The following is a 21759-nucleotide window of genomic DNA, read 5'->3' as shown; positions in this document are numbered from 1 at the left end:
CAGATTAGGAAGCTCTATTTTTTTTTTTAAATACCTTAACATTGGAGTCAAAATGCATCCCTAACCATAGACAAGGACCTGTCACTTGGAGACTGTCACTTGGAGGTGCCTACTAAAGCAAGCAGCTCCTAGTGCTAAAACAGACACAGCAGTGTTACAATGTCAGCGTTATTGTAAACCTCTGATAACACTAATAAACACTGCACACTACACACACTGCACACTACACACACCCCAAACCACTTTGAGACCGGTCCGGCGTTTCTACTGTACATCGCTGCCCGGGCTGCCTCTTCCCCGGACCACCCCTCGTACTCCATAGCCTGTAGGCGACTGCCGTGCATCGTGTGGCAGTCATCGCCCCTAAACCCGCCCCCTCATGAATACACCAGACCGCTTTGAGAGTGGTCCGGCTTTTCTAGTGTACATCGTGGCAGTGTCTGTTAGCCTTATCGGAGGTTTCCGATAACGCTAGCAGTGTAACATTGCTGTCTGTTTCAGCACTTGGAGCTGCTTACTTTAGTAAGCAGCTCCCGGTGCCATTTTTACAGGTGACAGGTCCTCTTTAAATAGGAACAGAAGTAAAACTCCACAAGCCAATAAAATCCAGAAAAAAACTTTTTCTAAATCGTTACGCAGAATAGGTGCAGGCACAATGAGGGTGGGCCTGATTGTTCGGCTGTGACACAGGGTGGGTAGTATTAGGTAGCGAGAAGGAAAGCTGCAACTGTCTTGTGACAAATCAGACTCTGCCCCAGTTGCACAACCATAGAAAGATGATTGCTCTGCGTAGCCTAATTGGTTGACTGTCTCAAAGGCATGTTTCTTCTTTAAGGGCTTGTACCCCTTTCACAGGATCTGATTGGAGAGGGTCCTAATGTTGGGACACTCACTAACCATAAAAACGAGACCCCAAGCAATCTGGACAGGCGTCCTCTTCTCATTACTTGGCAGGTTAAGCATGTGTCAATGTTCCATTTAACAGTATGGGAGTGTCAGAAATTGCAGCACACTAAGGGTGATGCCACACATGGCGTTTTTGGTCCGTTTTTAAGCATGCGTTTTCAGTCCGTTTAAAAAACGCATCTGTTTTTTGACAGTATACCATGCGTTTGGCGGCTTATAACCAGTTTATCTATGAAGATAATTGGAAAAGATACATGCTTTTTAAACGAACTGAAAATGCATGCTTAAAAACGGACCAAAATCACCATGTGTGGCATCACCCATCGCCACCTTCAGACCCACACCAACAGCAAGCGTGTTGGAATGATGTGATTAGCGATTTTCAACAAGCCTATTCTATTGAATGGCATGCCACTCCAATTACTGAGAACAAGACCCCAATTCTCTGGATTGATGGGGTCCCTGCAGTTGGACCGGCACCAATCACAGGATAGGGGATAACTTCCCATTCTTAAAGACCCATACATGCAACTAGAAATGGTTTGGGACATTTTAGACAAATCAGTCTCTCCAATATGAACAATTGAGGACCCCTAGGAGACAGTCAGGTTTTTCTCCTTGGCAATTATTAAACATTAGGAAAAACTTGTTAGTTATGTGCAATCCTGGACGACAATTATAGCAAATCAGTGAAGGTTACTGATCCAAAAAAGGTTAGGAAATGAAGCGGTCAGTAATTACAATGTAGTAGTGAAAAGGACATGTGCCAGAAATGACAGATTGAAAACACAAACTCTTCATATCAAATGTAACACTGCGGTATCAATGCACAAATACAGAAAAACACAAAATGATAAAGTGAGAAGTGCTCGTACTACTGCAAACATGTTACTGTGAAAGGTCAGAATGTGTCTCCGAGGCAAGATGACATTAGGGGGTTCTCATTCAACGGGGGCAGGTGGAGGCAAAGAAGATTAGTCCATCAAATTCACACTGACAGCTCGATCCCTTGGAATAAGGAAAAACAAGAAGGTGAAAAGTGGCACGATGAAAAATAGAAGATGATCTGTAAAAGGACTGTCCGGCCGATAAAGATCACAAGCAAAGAAAGGTTTGACTGCTGTAAAATTAGACAGCCCCAGTGGAACATGCAGGCCCGCACTGTCCCCCTCAATCTTTAAGTGGTTGGCATTGAAATGTCAACACTGACCAACGTGACCAATGAAATTACCACTTTATAGCAGTCAAATCTTTTAGCAAACAATCTTTATGGGAAGGATCGTCCTTTAATGTTTAGCTTTACTGTAAAGCTACAACCTCTACCAGTAACAGGCAACTTGCTTTGCAGCAATTTTACACCACAATAGCTCAGGATAGGGGATAACCTGATGGCCGTTGGGTTCCCAGTGGTGGAACCCCACACGTTACAAGAAGGGGGTCTGTTGTACCCTAAAAGAATAAAGCAGCAGATAGCGAATAGAGTGGGAGTACTTCTGCCCCGTCTCCGCACAGACTGTGCTCTGCGATCTCGTTAAGCTCCACCAGCTTTAGTCACTTGTCGTACAACAGACTCTACATCTCATGATTCATGGGGGTCCAACCACTGGTCAGCAAGGTATCCTCACCCTGTGGATAGGTGAAAAATCTTAGTGACCAGACAAGTGTTGACAGTGTTAAGACAGTGTTGGTGATCCATGTGCCAAATTTCTGTGTAACAGTTTTCAGATGTCCCTGTTCAGCATGCCTTAGCAAGAGTGTCCAACTACTGGTTACCAGATAATATCCAGCCCCTGAAAAATTTGCTGTGCCAATTTAACTCCGTTTTAGATAAATTATTCTAGAAAGATTTTTGGACACCGGTTTCAAAAGTAATCACAAAGTAAAGCTAAACTTTGTGTCTAAGGCGCAGTCATTAGCACTTTATAAAACAAAAGTATGAAGTTACATGTACATGTTAGACAAATGAATTTGATCTGGTCAATGAATGAGGATCTGACATGCAATGATACGATAAAAGGGGGGGTATTATGTAATCCATTCATACATTCATTGAACGGCGACCATGGTCTGGAAGGTTGTACTATATAAGGAAAAAGGAAATGATCGTACCCGCTGTTCATTCGACTATTGCGGTTTAAAACCCAGAATATGTAACAGCAAAAAATGTTTTAGAAGTTCCTCTTAAGTATACACAGGTTTAAAGTCTAACAAAGACATGGCGAGGACAACTTGACACTTACCTGTTAAAATGAGCTCAAAAGGTTACGAAAATAAAACAATTCTTTGTTGCTTCAACTTCTTGCCCATTACAGGGTGTCCCGACTACATTAAAGAGAAATCTGTACAGAAAGCTCCCTCGGCCTGGAAGAGAGCAAAAGTAAAAGTTAGATTAGGACACATTTTATACAAAGTTATAACCGATACATTAAACACAAAAACTTTGATGGAGGCTGATCAGCAATATTAGACATCTGCACACAACATGAATTACGCACAGGGTGTCAAATGAAATATCAAGAACAACTAGTATATATGAAATTCAAAATAAAAATTACAATATTTTATCCTCATTAGGTCAATATTCTGCAGCGATGCATATTTTCACACAGTTATGAGAGTCCTGATTGAAATGCGCAAGTATTTTAGATAGAAAATCTGTACCGACTTGATGCAGCTCTTCATGCAGGTAATCCATTGAGTGCAGATACCCAAAGCCAACGCAGAGTAGAACACTAGTGTGAACTCCAAAAAGCAATATGGAGTCACCCATGCAGTACTTTCACTGGTAAGCTTTCCCCACCAGACTTCTTGTAACATACTGCATCTCATACAGGTTAGTGGGACTTGCCCTTATTACTGCATGATCACCACTCATTCAGACCCCTCCAACCACTGATGTGTGTTCATTAATGAGCGAAAGGCTCCCACCGTGACCCACATGGGACGTCAAACTTTGCGGCTGGCAGTATAACAGACCTGCAGCCCCCTCCCAGAAAAAAAACACGTTACCAGATGATGTCCATGCTGGAGAATAACCATCAGGACATGGGTTATATAGCCTTTATGGAACACTACAATGTCTACGGGCACCGGTTTCCCTTGGCATCAAAACAAATGTTCTTTTTTTTAACTCCATATGGTAATACATATTTTTACTATAAATAGATGACCTCCAGGGATCATCTGCACCCTCTTCTACATGCTTCTCTTCACTGTAAGGAGGCAGAAAATAGTGTGGGATGATGGAAGGAGTCAGTAGTAGGGGAGAGGACACCTCAGCTATAGGGTCATGACTCTGGAATCCTCCAGTGCCCTCCATGGGATCTAGCCTAGATGTTTTCTGTGTAGTATTGACATTTGCTTTACTTGTGTCAATAACTAGAAGCACATGTTCCGATCACAGATCTCATGTATGGAGTCTCCCGAGTGTCAGCAGACTTGTGCCAATATTAGTTGTTTTTAGTTGTTCTTCTCTCGTACTATTGACTTATACTACAATGATAGGATTCTATGTTTCGTTTTGCAGCGGTTGAACTGGTTTTTACAGGAACTATACATTAAGTTGAGTTAATTGGTGGGGAAGACAACAACATTGTTTCACGCTTATTTATAGCTGCAACAATCAGTGTCACAGAGTTGGAGTTAGGACCGTGGCGCTTAATTCCAACTAATTAACCAACTACTACTCCAAGCAGTCAGACCAACACTTATACTGTATATCAGCTGCCTGACTAGTACTATAAGGCCCTAATTTGATACATCTCTGCAAACACCTTGCTAATTTTAGGACAGTTGGGGTTTTAGGCCATCTTTTTGTTCTAGGGCTCCAATACAAAACACACACACACAAAAATCTCTGCAACACGTTATAAAATTACAACAATCCCAACATAGACAAGCATTATGTTACAGTAAAGTACAACATAATACTCTTTATATAGCACCGTCATATTCCATGGAGCTTTACAAGTCATAGGAGACATACACATAAAATATGATAGACCACATACAGCCATATGGACCAATAGGAGTGAGGTCCCAGCTCGCAAGAGCTTACATTCTATCAGGAAGAAGGGAGAGACAGAAGAGGTATAAAACGTATATAATGGTCCAGCCATTTTCAAGGAAAAAGAAAAAATAAGATACAGGCAGTCCCTGGTTATATACAAGATAGGGTCCACTGGTTTGTTCTTAAGTTGAATTTGTATGCAAGTCAAAACTCTATATTTTATAATTTTAGTTCTGGGTTGTTGTTTTTTTGCTGTAATGGGACCAAGGATTATCAATAAAGCTTCTTTACAGACACCTTACAGCTGATTATTGAAATCTAGGACTATAGTAAAGCATCCAGAGATGCGGTCCTTAAGTAGGGGACCGCCTGTATAATATAACAAATAGAGGTGCTGCTTGAACCAGTCATTAGCCGTCAGTGGGGGTCTGCAGCTTTGGGGTTATGGTGACCCCATAGACAGATGGAGAGGTTAGGATAGACTGTTAGATGAAGGGAAGAGGGGAAAAGAGAAGACGACCTGAGGACTGAGCCCTGACGGAGGAAAAGAAAATGGGAAAGAACCAGAATAGGAGACGCTGGAAGTGCAGTCAGAGAGAGATGGGAAGAAAACCCAGAGAGCGCAGCGTCCTACAGGGGAATGGAGCAAAGCTTCCTGCGGAGGAGCTGGTGGTCCACAGTATTAAGCGCTGCCAAGAGACTGGAGACTTTAGTCAGGTTCAGTAGAATGCATAGAGAGGAAAACAGATTGTAGGGTGTCAAGGAGGGAGTTAGAGAATAGATGAGGCGTTCTGTGAGTTTGGAGATTTAAAGGGCACCTACCACCCCGATTCTACCTATAAAAAGGTAGAAGGGGTGGTAGGTGGATGAATGGTACGTGAGGATAGCCCTTTTTTGGGCTAATCCTCACGTCCCAGGTGTCTTTTAGAAAACTTTATTGCATGTATATGCAAATTTTTTTATGCGGCTACTGGGGCGTGGAGCAGCCGGACATGAGGCTAATAGTCGCGGCTACTCCCCGCCCCAGTAGCCGCGTTACTCCGCCTACCAGGTAATCTTCGGCGCGCAGCTCCTGGTATCTGCGCACCCTCCTCCGATTCCCTCGGCACCTTTGGCCTTCTGCGCATGCGCAGTAGCTCCGGCCCCGCGCAGAACGCAGGGGACCCGGACGAAGGCCTGGTAGCTGCGCGCCGAAGATTACCTGGTAGGCGGAGTAGCGTGGCTACTGGGGTGTGGAGTAGCCACGACTAGTAGCCTCATGTCCGGCTACTCCACGCCCCAGTAGCCGTATAAAAAATAAAAAAAAATTTGCATATACATGCAATAAAGTTTTCTAAAAGACACCCGGGACGTGAGGAATAGCCCAAAAAAGGGCTATCCTCACGTCCCATCCATCCACCTACCACCCCTTCTACCTTTATAGGTAGAATCGGGGTGGTAGGTTCCCTTTAAGGGAGATTACAGACTGGTCGGTAGTTAGTAGCACCGGATGGGTCCAGGGATGTTTTTTTAGTAATGGGGTAACAACTGCATGCCTAAAAGATGAGGCAAAGACACCAGAAAAGAGATAGGATGAATATTTTAGTGAGGTGATAAGTGGCTGCCGGGGAGAGGCACTGCACAAGGTTTGAGGGAAGGGGTCACTGAAAGGAGCCTGGACACTTCTTGCACCAAGATTGGCTCAAAGGTAAAGTAGTGAAGGCAATTAATAGAGAGCGGATTGAGAAATTATTTTCTGGCGAATGCTGTTGATTTTAAAGTAGGTGGCCAGATCTACAGCCCCAAGGTCTGACAGGTGGCTGCAACTTTGGTGTTAGAAAGGAATGAAGAGTTTGGCATAAAGAGAGGAGTAGCTTCATCTACATCTCCTGCAGTCTACAGTCCAATGGATATTCTGTGACTGACAAATGCTAATACAGGTGAAAACCCATCAGTCAACAGGTTTCAGTATTCAGACACTTTAAAGGGAACCAGTCAGCACCATTTCCCATCACAAGGCATCAACCAGAAAGTAGAACTGCAGTTGCAGCTCTCGGTCAAGTGGGCTGCATGCGAACATGTTCAGGACCAAAAAAAAAAAAAACAGACCCGTCTGTCAGTCCAATTCCACCGACCGTACATATTTCACAGGACAAAGCCCTTTACTCACGTGCAAGTCCATAGGAATAATGTGATTTCGTTGCAAATTACCGATTTCAGAAAAATTACAGCAAAAGAATTGATGCAAAAACGTGTGTCCCCCCCCCCCCCCCCACATTCTGGAAAAACAGACTAATGCAATATGTGAATACACTCAAAGGAAATGTACAGAATTCACTGGAAACGTTCTGCATGCAGCACTACACAAAGTGAACCCGTCCATGTGACTCTACATACATAAACATAACAATCATAACCAGAGCCATAAGATAAAAGCACCATAGTGACCATAGAAAAGGATGTGAATGCAAGAAAACCAAACATTAGGAGGCATTTTGTTTTATTTTCAGGGACAAAATTAGACTTTTTTGTCAAGAGGGATACTCTTTCAATGCCTAGTAGCGGTATATTTATATAAAATTGTGTATAGCTTTGTTACTACAATTTTGTAGTAAAAAGATTCTCATTCCCATACACCTTAACCCGGGCTGCATAATAAGAACAGGGATTTGTATATTATACTTTGCTTAAAAGGACTGGTGGTCCGGCATGTGCGTTCTGCTCTACTCTATGGGACTGCTGAAGATGACAGAGCCGTACTTCAGTATTCATCATAGACCATTGATGTGACGTACATAAAAAGTGCACAGGACCTAGGTGAAACGGGTCATCCATTCCTCATTATCGGTCAGGTCAATCGCGTCCCCAATCAGACATCACCATGCAGACAGGCGATACATTTCATTCTTAAAAGGTGTTTCCACTTTCTGAAAATACTCTGTCAGTGTTATGAAGAGTTACAATTTTTCCAATATATATTCTGTATCATTTCCTCAGTTTTCTAGATCTCTGCTTGCTGTCATTCTATAGCTTCATAGTTTACTTCCTGTGGATACATTTTTTTTTTTCATACACAGAGATGCCTCAAATCTTTCACTATTATTACACAGGGTAAATTTGTGCAGAGCAGGGAACAAACAAATCCCAATTTTCTAGTCCCAAAAACAAGCCCGACACTTGTAATGGAGACTGTACAAGAGGTTGAAAACAAATAAAAGAAAAAAAGCACAATCATGGCAACACAGAAGAAGTGAAGGTAATGGGTGATGCAGCTTATTACAAGCAACACGTCCGGATGTATAAGGACCCAAAAACTGATGTTTATCACTAAAAATCGGATCAGTCCGACACAAGCATTATGGTACTTCAACTACTGCAAGATGAGAGCTAATTTCCAGTATAATCATACTGAATTATCTCTGACTACTATACCTTATAAGGGGGTTAATAAGGCAAGTTATAAGGGGACATAGAGTTTGCCAAATATTGATCACTTTATACTTGTCTAAAAACATAATGAGCAAAATAACTCCAATGCTTCTTTTAAAGGGAACCTACCACCACAAATCTACCCATAAAGGTAGATCGGGTGGTAGGTGGATCAATGGGACGTGAGGATAGCCCTTTTAAGGGATAATCCTCATGTCCCCACACTTTTTTGTTAACTTTTATTAGACTTTTATGCAAATTTACTTATGCGGCTACTGGGGCGTGGAGTAGCCGCATCTGAGGTTACACTGAGGTAGCTGCGCGCCCTCGTCCGGCGATCCTGCCGTCTGCGCATGCGCCTGTTTCGGACCAGTGACCGCGCAGGCGTGGGCCTGCTCTTCTGCGCATACGGCAGGATCGCCGGACGAGGGTGCGCAGCCACGCGGAGCTGCGCGCCGAAGATGGGTGAGTAGGAGGGGAAAAAAGGCTACCGGGGCGTGGAGTAGCCGCCTCGTGTAACCTCAGATACGGCTACTCCACGCCCCAGTAGCCGCATAAGTAAATTTGCATAAAAGTCTAATAAAAGTTAACAAAAAAGTGTGGGGACATGAGGATTATCCCTTAAAAGGGCTATCCTCACGTCCCATTGATCCACCTACCACCCGATCTACCTTTATAGGTAGATTTGTGGTGGTAGGTTCCCTTTAAACATCATTGCCTCTTATTCAGTTCTATCACTATTTTTCTGAAGTGCAAAGTACCTGATTCAGGGACTTTCTCCATTTAGACATTTAACCCTTTCACGACCCGTGATGTAATGGAACGCCACAAGTCAGCCGCGGGTGCATGGAAAGGGCTCACGGGCTCAGCCCTCTCCATAGCAGGTAAGTCTTTGCTGCATATTGCAGCAAAGACTTACCAGTAACACCCGCGATTGCTGCCAGCAAAAAAAAAAAAAAAAAAAATGTATCGCCGCATCCGAAAGTGCCCGATCAAAATATAATAACGGTTTTTCACTGCATTTAACTCCGTAACGGAAAACCGCGCCCAGAGTAAAAATTGGCACTTGCCATTTTGAAAAATATAAAAGAAAAAAAATAAAGTGATCAAAAGGTCGTACAGTCCTAAAAATAGTAGCAAAACTTCATCAGAAGTCGCAAAAAATGACACCACCCACAGCTCCATACACCGAAGTATGAAAAAGTAATTAGCGCCAGAAGATGGCAAAATAAAAAAAAATATATATATACATTTACAAAAATTAAAAACTTGTGTAGAAATGTATGAAAACATAAAACCTACCGTATATTCCGGCGTATAAGACGACCTGGTGTATAAGATGACCCCCCTACTTTCCTGTTTAAAATATAGAGTTTAAGATATATTCGCCGTATAAGACTACCCCTTTTCCAACGCATACAAAACACCGGTAAAAATTAAAAAAAAAAAACAGATTTGAATTTAACATGGTCCTTTTTTTAATGTAAATTCTTATGACATGCAGGTATATAGCAGGAAAAGTGTCACTCATAAACATAAGGCATACAACAACAACATTACAGCACAGCCCCCAGTAGTATACAGCACAGCCCCGCCCAGCATTAAAAAAAAAAATGACGCGCCGCTGCTGACGTCATACTAGGCACCGCCCCGGGGAAAAGCATGGCGGAAGAAAGAAGACGGCGCGGAAGACGAGCCGCGCGGACATCGGGGCCAACAGAGGGCGAGTATGCGCCCAGATGTCTTTTTGAGGCTGCCGGCAGCCATCGCTGTGCAAACACCCGCGATCGGTGCTAGCAATATGCAGCAAAGACTTACCGGCTATGGAGAGGGCTCAGCCCGTGAGCCCTCTCCATGCACCGGGACCCGACCGCCGCCGTATAAGACGACCCCAGAGAAGACAGAAGATTTTTCTGTCTTCAAAAGTCGTCTTATACGCCGGTATATACGGTATACAAATTTATTATCCCCATGATCGCACCGACCCAAAGAATAAAGTACACATATAATACCATCACTATGAAGTGCAATTTGTTACGCAGAAAACAAGCCATCACAGAGCTCATATATATATATAAGGTTATAGATTTTTGATTGTGGGGAGTGAAAAATGAAAATGAAAGCACAAAAAAGGGTGAGGTCCTTAAAGGGTTAAAGGACATCTTCTCCCAGGATCAAAGATTGTAAACCAAGCACACTTACATGCTGGTGTGTATCCTTCTGGAAGGATACGCTCTTTTAGCTTCTTATGCCCTTGTTTTTACAAAAAAAAAAAAACTTTAAAATGTATGCAAATGAGCTTCAGGTGCTCCAGACTCCATAGATAATATGCACAATTTTTAACGCTTTTTTTTTTTTCTTTAACAAGTGCATTTGAAGCTAAAAGAAGAAAGGATCCTGCCAGAGGGAGCACACACCAGAATGTAAGCGCGCTTTGTTTACAACCCTTCATCCTGGTGGTAGATTTCATTTAACCCTTTCACGACCCGTGAAATAGCTTGTCACGGGTGGACTGTAGGTGTATGGAGAGGGCTCACGGGCTGAGTCCTGTCCATAGCCGTCAAGTCTTTGCTGCATATCGCAGACTTACCGGTAACACCCGCGATCGGTGCAAGCACAAGCCGCCTCAAGTAGGGCATGAAATGTCCTTTCTAGAATTTCCGCTTATGTGTGATTCAGAAAAATTCAGCTACATAGTCATGTGACAAAGAGCCAAGAAAAGTCATATTTGTCACACTTCTGTAACATTGAGTCATTAAAAATAAGAATCATCTATCAGACTTGCAATTCGTTGCAGTATCTAAACTCCTCATATCATGCCACTACAACTCCACTTTTCTCATTATCACACGAGCTTGGAGCAGATTATTTTGTTCTTTTACTTAAACAGATGATATTTCTAGGAAGGACTTCTCATACCTGAGCTCAGCTTTCTTGTTCCCATAGCAGTTTATAAAAGGAAATCTGAGCTCCGATTGGTTGCAGTAAACAAACTCCTGCCAGACACTTCTGATAAGTCTCCTCCAATGAGTATATGACAATACTACTACAGACCAACAATGTTTGAGTTGGTGTATTTTGGTCATCTGCAATGCAGTGTGGTCCAGGAAATCACTATGATGCCGCAAGTACGATTGAGTTGTGATTGGACGAGGCAACATAGCGGTCTGAACACATTGCTAGAGCACAATTACTCCCCTGTAGTCTCCTCCAGGGCTCAGCATGTTGTTTCAGGGGTTACAAAGTCCTGTAATAGATATGACATCACTATGGCAGCCTCTAAACCAGTGATTGTGAACCTTTCAGAGACCGAGTGCCCAAACTACAACCAAACCCCACGTAATTAAATGCAAAGTGCCAACATGGCAATTAAAGCAGCAACATGTTGCTACCTGTTTTGTCATGGCTTTTAATTGTATTGGTGTCCATTGTAGTTTCCTTCAAGGGTCCCCTGAACGGTAAGAACTGCAGGGCCCAGAGCAGGAGCGCCAATAACGCAGCCTTGTGTGCACCTCCTTTCTCCTCCTGTAGTCCCATGCAGCTAAGGATGTGCAGCTTTAAAACAGCACTAATCATAGCACATCCTGCATGGCCATGGACTGCGGGAGGAGGTTTTGAGTCCTGTCTGGGAAACTCTGTGCAGGGGTGATGGCTTGGGTGCCCACAGAGAGTGCTCCGAGTGCCACCTCTGGCACCCGTGCCATAGCTTCGCCACCACCGCTCTAAACTAACAAGAGCTGTGCTTTGCATTTTTTTTTTTTTTTAAACTTAACATTTTTTAGTTCCCAACATCCCCTTTAAGTTACAGTGCCAGATTCATGGCATCCGTCAACAATAGCTACCAGCTGGATTTCAGCACATCTACGGTGATCATTTGGGATTTTATCAGAATGACAGTCACAGTGTAGATCTAACCTAATTGTTTCCCACTTCCATAACCGTAAAGGGAACCAGTTACGGTACTTTCAAAAGTAAACCACCCACAGGTTCTTATAGACTGGTGGTTTAATTTCCCAAATCTATAGGGTAACTTTCTATGGATGCAAAGTATTGCCGTCAACTCTGTGGTTGTTCAGTAAAGTGTAAAGAGTGGTATTGCCAGAGCTTGCACATGGGACTCCCTCTAAATAGTATAACAGTATAATGATATAATCACCATGGACTGCCCATATATGTAGCGTTGGGTCAATAAATCATCAGTCTCTACAAGGACGTGAAGGTTGTTTAGTATCCGAAATCTACACAACAGATATTGGGCGATTAGGACACTAGAGCATTATTAAAAGGGAACCTATCAGGGTGATTTGGGATAGTAATCACCAGTCCATAATGATCTGTGGGTGGATTCAGGGACCCACTTTGCCTGTCTGTGGTGGCATTATACATTTATATTCACCTTGGCGCAATCAGTAAAATACACTGGTGCTCTCTATGAGGTGAATATTCGTGCTCCTGAGGATTTCTGGGGGTCCGATGCTCTCTATGAGGCGAATATCCCCGCTCCTGAGGATTTCTGGGGGTCCGGTGCTCTCTAGGAGGTGAATATCCCCGCTCCTGAGGATTTCTGGGGGTCCGGTGCTCTCTAGGAGGTGAATATCCCCGCTCCTGAGGATTTCTGGGGCTCCGGTGCCATCTATGGAGGTTAATATTCCTGCTCCTGAGCATTTCTGGGGGTCCTATGCTCTCTATGAGGCGAATATCCCCGCTCCTGAGTACTTCTGGGGGTCCGATGCTCTCTCAGAGGTAAATGTCCCCGCTCCTGAGGATTTCTGGGGCTCCGGTGCTCTCTCCGAGGTAAATGTCCCCGCTCCTGAGGATTTCTGGGGCTCCGGTGCTCTCTAGGAGGTGAATATCCCCGATCCCGATGATTTCTGGGGGTCCGTTGCCATCTATGAGGTGAATATTCCTGCTCCTGAGGATTTCTGGGGGCCGTTGCCATCTAGGAGGTGAATATTCCTGCTCCTGAGGATTTCTGGGGCTCCGGTGCTCTCTCCAAGGTAAATGTCCCCGCTCCTGAGGATTTCTGGGGCTCCGGTGCTCTCTATGAGGTGTATATTCCTGCTCCTGAGGATTTCTGGGGCTCCGGTGCTCTCTATGAGGTGTATATTCCTGCTCCTGAGGATTTCTGGGGCTCCGGTGACATCTATGAGGTAAATATCCCCGCTCCTGAGGATTTCTGGGGGTCCGGTGCGCTCTATGAGGTGAATATACTTCTGCTCCTTAGGATTCCTGGCCGCTCTCTGAGAAGTGTGAATACTACACCTGAAAGCAGCACACACTCTGCTACCAGTCATACATAAGTGAATGGAGGTGTCAGGGGCTTGCAGACCCCCATTCCCTGCTCTCTGTATAGAGGGGGTCAAAGTGAGGCAACACCCAGCTCCAGCCTCAGCCCCCTGGGGGCCAGTGTGTGACCCGTGCCCCAGCAGGGGGGGGGCTATCACTACAAGCCCAGGCCTCACAAGGGGCCTACCAGGACAGGGGCAGATAACGACGCCCATGGAGCCGCCTCAGAGTCAGGCCTCCGCGCTTCTCCTTCTCGTCCATATCCAGCACTACTATACTAAGGAGCCCTGCGCCCCTCACAGGACAAGTTACCTCACCGGACTACGGGTGCACTCCCAAGGAAACCCTGGCAACTCCCGGAAGCCCTGACGTCACCACTACAAACTAACGGAGAAAAAACAAGTCGGTAGTTACCTGATATGATAAAACAACCCAGTCCAGTCAGGCGGGAAAATTGCTCAGCACTATAGGCGACTTTTCAAGATGGTGGACATATCAACTCTTGCAAACCTCCTCCTCCTCCTTCAGGGGACAGCTCTAGCCAATCAGAGGAGAGAGACGATCTGGGTTTTTGAGATGACAAGCGTGATTGGACTAGAACGCTGTCAATCAGTAAAAACCGCCTTGTTGTGCAGCGGCAACGCTGACTGATTGGATGACGCTAGTGGCAATCAAAGTAAAATGCGTGACGTAGGCTAGCCTGATGTGATTGGTCGCCGGTCAATGGAGTCAAACTTGAACTCTGCCAATGGCCCGATATGGCCGACGCGGTGACAGCCACCCAGGCCTTAGCAACAACGCGGCGTTGGTGTGATTGATAACTCCTCTGACCAATCACTGGAGGAGAATGCAACACATAAACCAATTATAATCTGTAGTTGGCTGTGCACGTAAACCAATGGGCTAGCTCGGAAGGCGGGTGGTTATAGCACTGTATCGGGGCAGAAGTGAGGGGGGTTATGGGACTCGTTGGGTTCCCGTCGCCTGAATGGTCACGGTCTTCTGTCATACAGTATAATAACGCAGAAGAGATATTTATAATGGGGACATTGTGTAGGAATATATATCTAGTAAGTACAGTCACCTAATGAGAGGAAAGCCGCACGTATGTGTATGGACCGCTGGTGTCACCATCGAGTTGGAGGGAGGAGCCGTGAGTCACAGAGCGGGGAATTAGCTCAAATGGTAGAGCGCTCGCTTAGCATGCGAGAGGTAGCGGGATCGATGCCCGCATTCTCCACAAACACTTTTGCTCTCATTACTTTATTATTTTAAACCTGTATTTAATTTTTAATATTATTTTTTTCAAGTTTTGTTAAGTTGCAATTATTTTAAACATAAATGAAACAGAAAATTTTTAACCTGTTGTTGCAATAAATAGTAATTTTTATTTTTTTACAATTTCGGCAATTGCTGCTTATTCGGTGACAAATTAGGGATCAGGTTAAGATTTAAATGGGCCAAAAGTTTGAATGGTTTCTAAGGTTAAAGGGGTTTTCTCACGAAGGCAAGTTAGGGCCTAAATTATTGATCAGTGGGGGTCTCAGTGCTGAGACCCCCGCGGATCGCAAGAACGAGGGGTCCGACCGACCAATCGTCGTTTCATGAGAGTAATGGAGAAGACGGCCGCGCATGACTGTTCAGCTCCATTATTCTCTATGGAGCTGATGGAGATCGGTGAGCGCTGCGCTCAGCAATTTCTGTCAGCTCCATAGAGATTAATGGAGCAGAACGATCATGCACGGCCGTCTTCTCCATTAGTCTGAGGGGTGGGTCGGACCCCTTGTTGTCGCGATTGGTGGGGCCTCTGCACGGAGACCCCCACTGATCAGCAAGTTAGGCCCTATCCCGTAGATAGGACCTAACTTGCCTTAGAGGGAAAATCCCTTTAAGCTTGTGTTTGGACTTTTGCATTGATTTAGAGTGTAAATCATGAAATATTGATGTAGAGTGTACATTTTTTCAAAATATGGACAGGATAGGTGGAAATGTCGATTACCACTAGTGGATTACACTATAGGTTGTTTGGGCAGTAGTCCGGAGCCCAAAGCCTCTAGGGTCACCCAAACCACCCACTATGCTGGGAAGGATCTTCACCCATGAAATATGTGTACATCTGTTCCTGCTCTTAATACACATGTACACAAGAGCCATTTCAGGACCTTTGAAGGTCCTCCAAAGGTCCTAAAACCATAGATTGAAAGCAGAAGGGACTCATCATCTAGTACCAAATGTAGGAAGTGATTCCAGCCTTGTACGGGCCATAATATTTATACAACCCAGGGCTAGTGGCAGTCTTAACCCCTTAAGGATGCAGGGTTTTTCGGCTGATTTCTCGCACTCCAACTTCAAAAATCCATAACTTTTTCATTTTTACGTGTACAGACCTGTGTGAGGGCTTATTTTGTGCGTAACAAATTTTACTTTCCCGTGATGTTATTTATTTTAACATGCCGTGTACTGCGAAGCTGAAAAAAAATTCCAAATGTGGAAAAATTGAAAAAAAACGCACATGCGTCACGTTCTTGTGGGCTCAGTTTTTTCGACTTTGACTGTGCACTCAAAATAACACCTCAGCTTTATTCTTTGGTTCGGTGCGATCGCGGTGATACCAAATTTATATAGGTTTTATTGTGTTTTAATACATTTTCAAAAATTAAACGAATTTGTACAAAAAAGAAAAAAAAAATTTGCCATCTTCCGTCGCTAATAACTTTTTCATTTTTTGGGGTATGGAGCTTGGGGGGGGTAATTTTTTGCGAAATGAGGCGACGTTTTCATTGCTACCATTTTGAGGTCTGTGCGACATTTTGATCATTTTTTATTTCATTTTTTATGTGATGTAAAAAAGGTGTAAAAGTCGCATTTCGGACATTTGGGCGCCATTTCCCATCTCAGAGGTCACCGCCGGCCGTAACCATTTTTATATTTTGATAGATCGGGCATTTTGGGACGCGGCGATACCTAATGTGTCTGTAATTTTTACTGTTTATTATGTTTTATATCAGTTCTAGGGAAAGGGGGGTGATTTGAATTTTTTATATTTTATAAAAATTTTTTATTTTTTAAACTTTTTTTTTTTCTTTTTTTTCCCACTATTTCTTAGACCATCTAGGGGACATTAACCCTAGATGGTCAGATCGTTCCTACCATATACTGCAATACTTCTGTATTGCAATATATGGCATTTTTGCAGGTCATTCATTACAATGAGCTACTGGCTCATTTTAACGAATCTCCAGAAGCCATGTAGCCTCGTGTCAAAAGAAGACCCGAGGCTACCATGGCAACCGATCGCCGCCCCCCGATGACGTTCGGGGGCGCGGCGATCATAAAAAAGATGGCGGCGGGAAGCGGTGATCACTCTATGGGTTTCCAGATTGGATGAAGTGATGGCCTCACTCCCATTTCTCAAGATCAATGTGGTCCTGTCTGCTCCTCGCAAGTATTTCGTGGGGTAATATCTGGTGATAGGTTCCCTTTAAAGGGAACCTGTCATAAGCAATTGGCCTAATAAACCACTACCAGAATATTGTGAAGCAGCGTAACACGTTCTAGTTATTGTTTCTTTCATGGCCCAGTGTGGCGGCATCAATCTGAAAATCAACTTTGAAGTGAGAAGTAAATTGGTTGTATAAAGTCACGGAGGAGGAGAGTTTAACACTGAAGTCAAGGTGGGGGGGCACTGAAAGCCTCCTCTGTTATTGAAATCATTCAATGGATTTTGGGACATCTGGTTAGTGATGTCTCTGGATGCAGGACCATCATTTACAGTGAAGGGGGCTTTCTGGGGAAGAGAGAGCTTGACTTCAGTGTTAAAATCTCCGCCTCCTTGACTTTATACATCCAATTTACATCTCACTTTAAAATAGATTATCTGGATACTGCCATCACACTGCATCATGAATGAAACACAATCTGGAAGGTGTTCAGCTACTTACATACTGGTAGCAGTTTATTAGGTCAATTTTTGTTGACAGGTTCCCTTTAAAAAAAACATCCTTCTCCTAGTGATTAGGATTAGGATCCTAGGATTACGAGTGCAAATCGGACACTACGGCCCTACAAGGAACTGCCTATGATAGGAAATATTAAAGGTAGTTCCTTATAGGGCCGTAGTTGCCAATCTGCACTCGAAATCCTGTGCTTCGGGCATCTAATTGTGGAGGGAAGGTCACTAGGAGCAGGATGGTTTTTTAAAGGGAACCTATCACCATATTTTCCCCACTAAATACTAGCCCCTTCACGTTGGGGATGAAAGGCCCTTTTTACAATACCCTCTGTTATGTTAAATCTCACCTGTTTACCTTTTAAAAATCTCCCCCAAAGTCCGGCAAATATGACTTCTCTCATTACATTTTCACATGAGATGAGTCAAGTTTAGTGGTTGTTGGGAGAGATTCACCTTGGAATACCATATCTTCTATAGCATCCAGAAACATGCTGCTGGTGTCATATTAAAGATAAGAATCTCATCTTTCAGGTCACATTAGGCTTATGGTTCTGTGAGCTACAGAACTGGACATGCAGGCAGTTAAAAAATAGGCATCGCTCAAGTGTGAAAGGGCCTACTGGTACAAAAGCTCCTCAGATAACTGATGTGAAAAACGGATGTGTGACATAATAATACAGTGGGACCTCCCTGAGCATACACACCCGGCTCCATTCATTTCAATGGGCAAGTGGTATTGCCCACGGTATGGTAACACCAACAGAAAAAAAATAGAGAATGCTCCATTTTTTTTGCCAAACATACAACCTGGCTGCATGGCTCCCTATAGCATAGCATATGTTCGTGTGAAAGGACTCAGGCACCAGGACTGTGGTAATCTTCTTATATTTGTTATCTATGGCCTCCTTCCTTCTAATATCAGCTTTTCACATTATGCTAATGAGACGGAAGGTCTATGGGGGGGGGGGGGGTAGTTACCAGAGCCCCTCTGAGCTGTACCTTCACAGGCTGGTGTCCATGGCAGGGTTGGTTTTAGGCAAAGTGGGGCCCTGGGCAAAATTTTAACTGGGGCCACAACACATTCACATTCATCTGCACGGCTGATTCTTTTAGAGTTTTGTGGTTTGGCTATGAGCAAAGAAGATTAGGTTCACCCTGCGCCCCCTCATGACTTATATACACTGAGCCCCATAATAAATTATATACTCTGGGCCCCTCATGATTTTACAGTTTGGCCCCCTCGTTATATACACTTTCCCCCATACATTTTATATATTGGGCCCACTCATTAATTATATAGACCTCCACCCTTCGTGAATTTTATATACTGGATCCCCTCATTAATTATATACACTGCCCCCCATTAGTTTTATTTACCGGGCCCCCTCATTAATTATATACACTGGCACCCTTCATGGATTTTCTATACTGGACTACCTCATCAATTATAAAATAACTGCCCTCCCCATGAATTTTATATATTGGGCTTCCTCATTATTTATATACATTGCCCTCCATAAATTGTATATACTGGGTTCCACTTATTACCGTATTTTTCGGCCTCTAAGGCGCACCAAAAATCCTTTAATTTTCTCAGAAATCAAAGGTGCGCCTTATAGGCCAGTGCGCCTTATATATGAACTTAAATGTACTACAGACAAGATGTACTGTACATTTACCAGTGTTTAATAGCTCCATCCCCAGAAATTTCCTGCACCTTCCCACACAGTATACAGGGTCCCTGGCTCCTGAAATGCCCCCATCCTGCCCTCCCCTAGCGCGGAGAGACCGGAGCTGCCATAGTGCCCACCACCAGGCAATCATCATCATCAGTAAACAATCCCCCATACCTGACAGCCCTGTAACAGGGGAAAGAGAAGGAGCCACAGGGAACCCCATAGGAATAACACCCTGGCTGAGGAGGGAAGGAGAAGGGGCAGAGGGAGACCGCGTAACCCCTGCTGCATCACCCTGCATTAACCCCCAGCAGCCATACCTCTGAGATCGGAGCTCTCTGACACGCTAAAGACAAGTTTCCCGGAAAGTGTAGCTGGCTTGAACTGTGCACAGGTCTGCCACCTGCTGGTCATTGTTAGGTACTGCATTTGATCCTTGTACTCCAGTGCGCCTTATATATGAACCTAGATGTCTTAGCAGGCATTTATTAGAGGTGCGCCTTATAGTCCGGTGCGCCTTATAGGCCGAAAAATACGGTAATTATATTCACGGCCACCCCCCATTAATTTTATATACAATCTCCCCCCTTCCCCATGAGTTTTATATACTGCCCCCTTCATGAATTTAAATGCTGGGCCCCTTCATTATATACACTTCCCTCCTACAATGAATTTTATATCCTGACCCCCTTATTAATTATATATGCAACATCCCCCACCAAGGCCTAGCCTTTTCTTGGGGCCTGGAGGCAGCCGGGGCCCAGAATACCGGAGTGACTGGCTAGTGCGGCCTAGGAAATGCTGATGTCACGGTGCTTGGTCTGGGGTCCTACAGCCTTGCAGGTCTCCAGCAGGTGCTGTGTGCTGCCACCATACTTCAGATGCATACTCTTGAGGTTGGGGCCCCATGGCATTTGCCCTCTTTGCCATTGTGTAACGCCAGCCCTCATCCCTGGTTTATCATGCTTGATAGATTTTCTTTAATTAGCTGGTACAAAAAAAAAACTTACTGCTTCTCTGCAGTGTAGGGATATGTGACAGATGTCTTGGGATCTGGAAAACAAGGGATTGAAAGTCCCCCCTTGTAAATACAGTAAGTGGTCGCGGTCCTGGCAGTACCATAGAAGTGAATGGCGGGACAATTACGACTGTACAGCGGCGCTTCATTGGTCAGATCCTCTGTGATCGAACACATATCAATCCAAGTCTGATCTACTACGCACTCCCTCTCCGATATTTCGGAATGAAGATGTGATTGTGGGCAAATCCTCTTTAAAATCGGTAAATAAAATTCCAAAAACAAGTCCCAACTTCTGGACTTCTATTTGCTGAAGAGCAGATTTGGCATGTTTCTGCCTGGTAATGTGGCGCCCCCCTCCTCCCCGGTCAGACGTGTGACCCCGCTCATCTGGTTCCGATTATATATCAAAGCTGCTATAACTAAGGCAGCGCTAAGTAGTATCATTTTATGTTTTGATTGTTGCAATTTCCTGTAGTGGGATTTCAGGACCTTGCGACTCGCTGTTTACAAGGAAAGTTTGTTTATGCGGTTGCTAGATCATCCTGTTAGATCATTGTTATTGGTCTACTGTTGCCTGGTAACCTCCCGGGTTTGGAGCTGTTGTCATGGTAAACCATGATATCACAAGTGTGACTTCCACGTTCCACTATCTGTGTAGTACACGCTGGCTCCGAGGACATGTATTAGATAATGTTCTGGTGTTAGGATTCATATGTAGTCACTGTCACATTTAGGGTTTGTATGAACGTTAGGCTGAAATATTTGCCCTTTTAGTTGTTTTTTTTTTAAAGGGTTATTCCAGCTAGAATTTTGGATTAGCTTTGGGGGATCCACATTCTAAAAAAGAATGCGGGAGAGTTGGATAGGGTCAAAGTTAGATGGTCAAATTATTTAGTGGGATGACAGGTCTCTCTCTGATGTTGAGAGGCAATGTTACGATTTTGCCATACATTGTAGCTAACGCATCCTCACAATGTAGGTCACCATGTTTGCACATACACTGGGATACGTCGTCTGTTGCCTCCTCCTCCCCCCTGAATGTGTGAGCATCAGCAGCAGTCAGTGATTGGAGGCTGCTGATGGTTGGGGTGTTTCCCCATTGATATCAATGTCCTTATATGGACAGTGACATCACTCAGGTCTTCCCTCCTGCTGGGCGGCGACTACACTCAGCGGAGGCCGGAGGGAATACACAACTGCTGCATCCGCACCCCACAGAGTTCAATGGCCTCCGCTCAGCATATTCAGCAGAAGTTATACCAAAACGTTTTTATGGGGTGAAACTGGATGAGGGGCCACTACCAGTCACCACCAACTTAACATGGCATCACCTACTCTGTGTATAAATTACACTGTAAACAAACACATGATAATAAAATGATACTTAATGTACATAATGACGATTTCTTCCCAAAAAGGGACATAAAAAGAAGGCATACACAAGAAGACAACGAACAGATAAAAAGACAATGCACAAGGATCAGGTGTAAATACATGTACA

At 44.2% G+C, this 21759-nt stretch overlaps 1 protein-coding gene across 6 annotated transcripts in view; it reads right to left on the bottom strand.

Moving 5' to 3' along the window:
- The window catches only part of PPP6R3 (protein phosphatase 6 regulatory subunit 3), a 42119-nt gene extending 27958 nt beyond the window's left edge, over positions 1-14161 (bottom strand). For all 6 annotated transcript variants that reach the window (XM_072118517.1, XM_072118518.1, XM_072118519.1 and 3 more), the window contains exons 1-3: positions 14024-14161; positions 3147-3267; positions 1782-1914 (exon numbers count right to left, since the gene is read on the bottom strand). In XM_072118517.1, the coding sequence (XP_071974618.1) occupies positions 1782-1793 (12 nt within the window). In that variant the 5' untranslated portion in view covers positions 1794-1914; positions 3147-3267; positions 14024-14161. The remainder of the gene's footprint in view (positions 1-1781; positions 1915-3146; positions 3268-14023) is intronic.
- Between the last annotated feature and the right edge of the window lie 7598 nt (positions 14162-21759).

This window comes from Engystomops pustulosus, chromosome 7 (assembly GCF_040894005.1).
Source record: "Engystomops pustulosus chromosome 7, aEngPut4.maternal, whole genome shotgun sequence".
NCBI classification, from domain to species: domain Eukaryota; kingdom Metazoa; phylum Chordata; class Amphibia; order Anura; family Leptodactylidae; genus Engystomops; species Engystomops pustulosus.
This window is presented reverse-complemented; position numbering and strand designations above follow the sequence as displayed.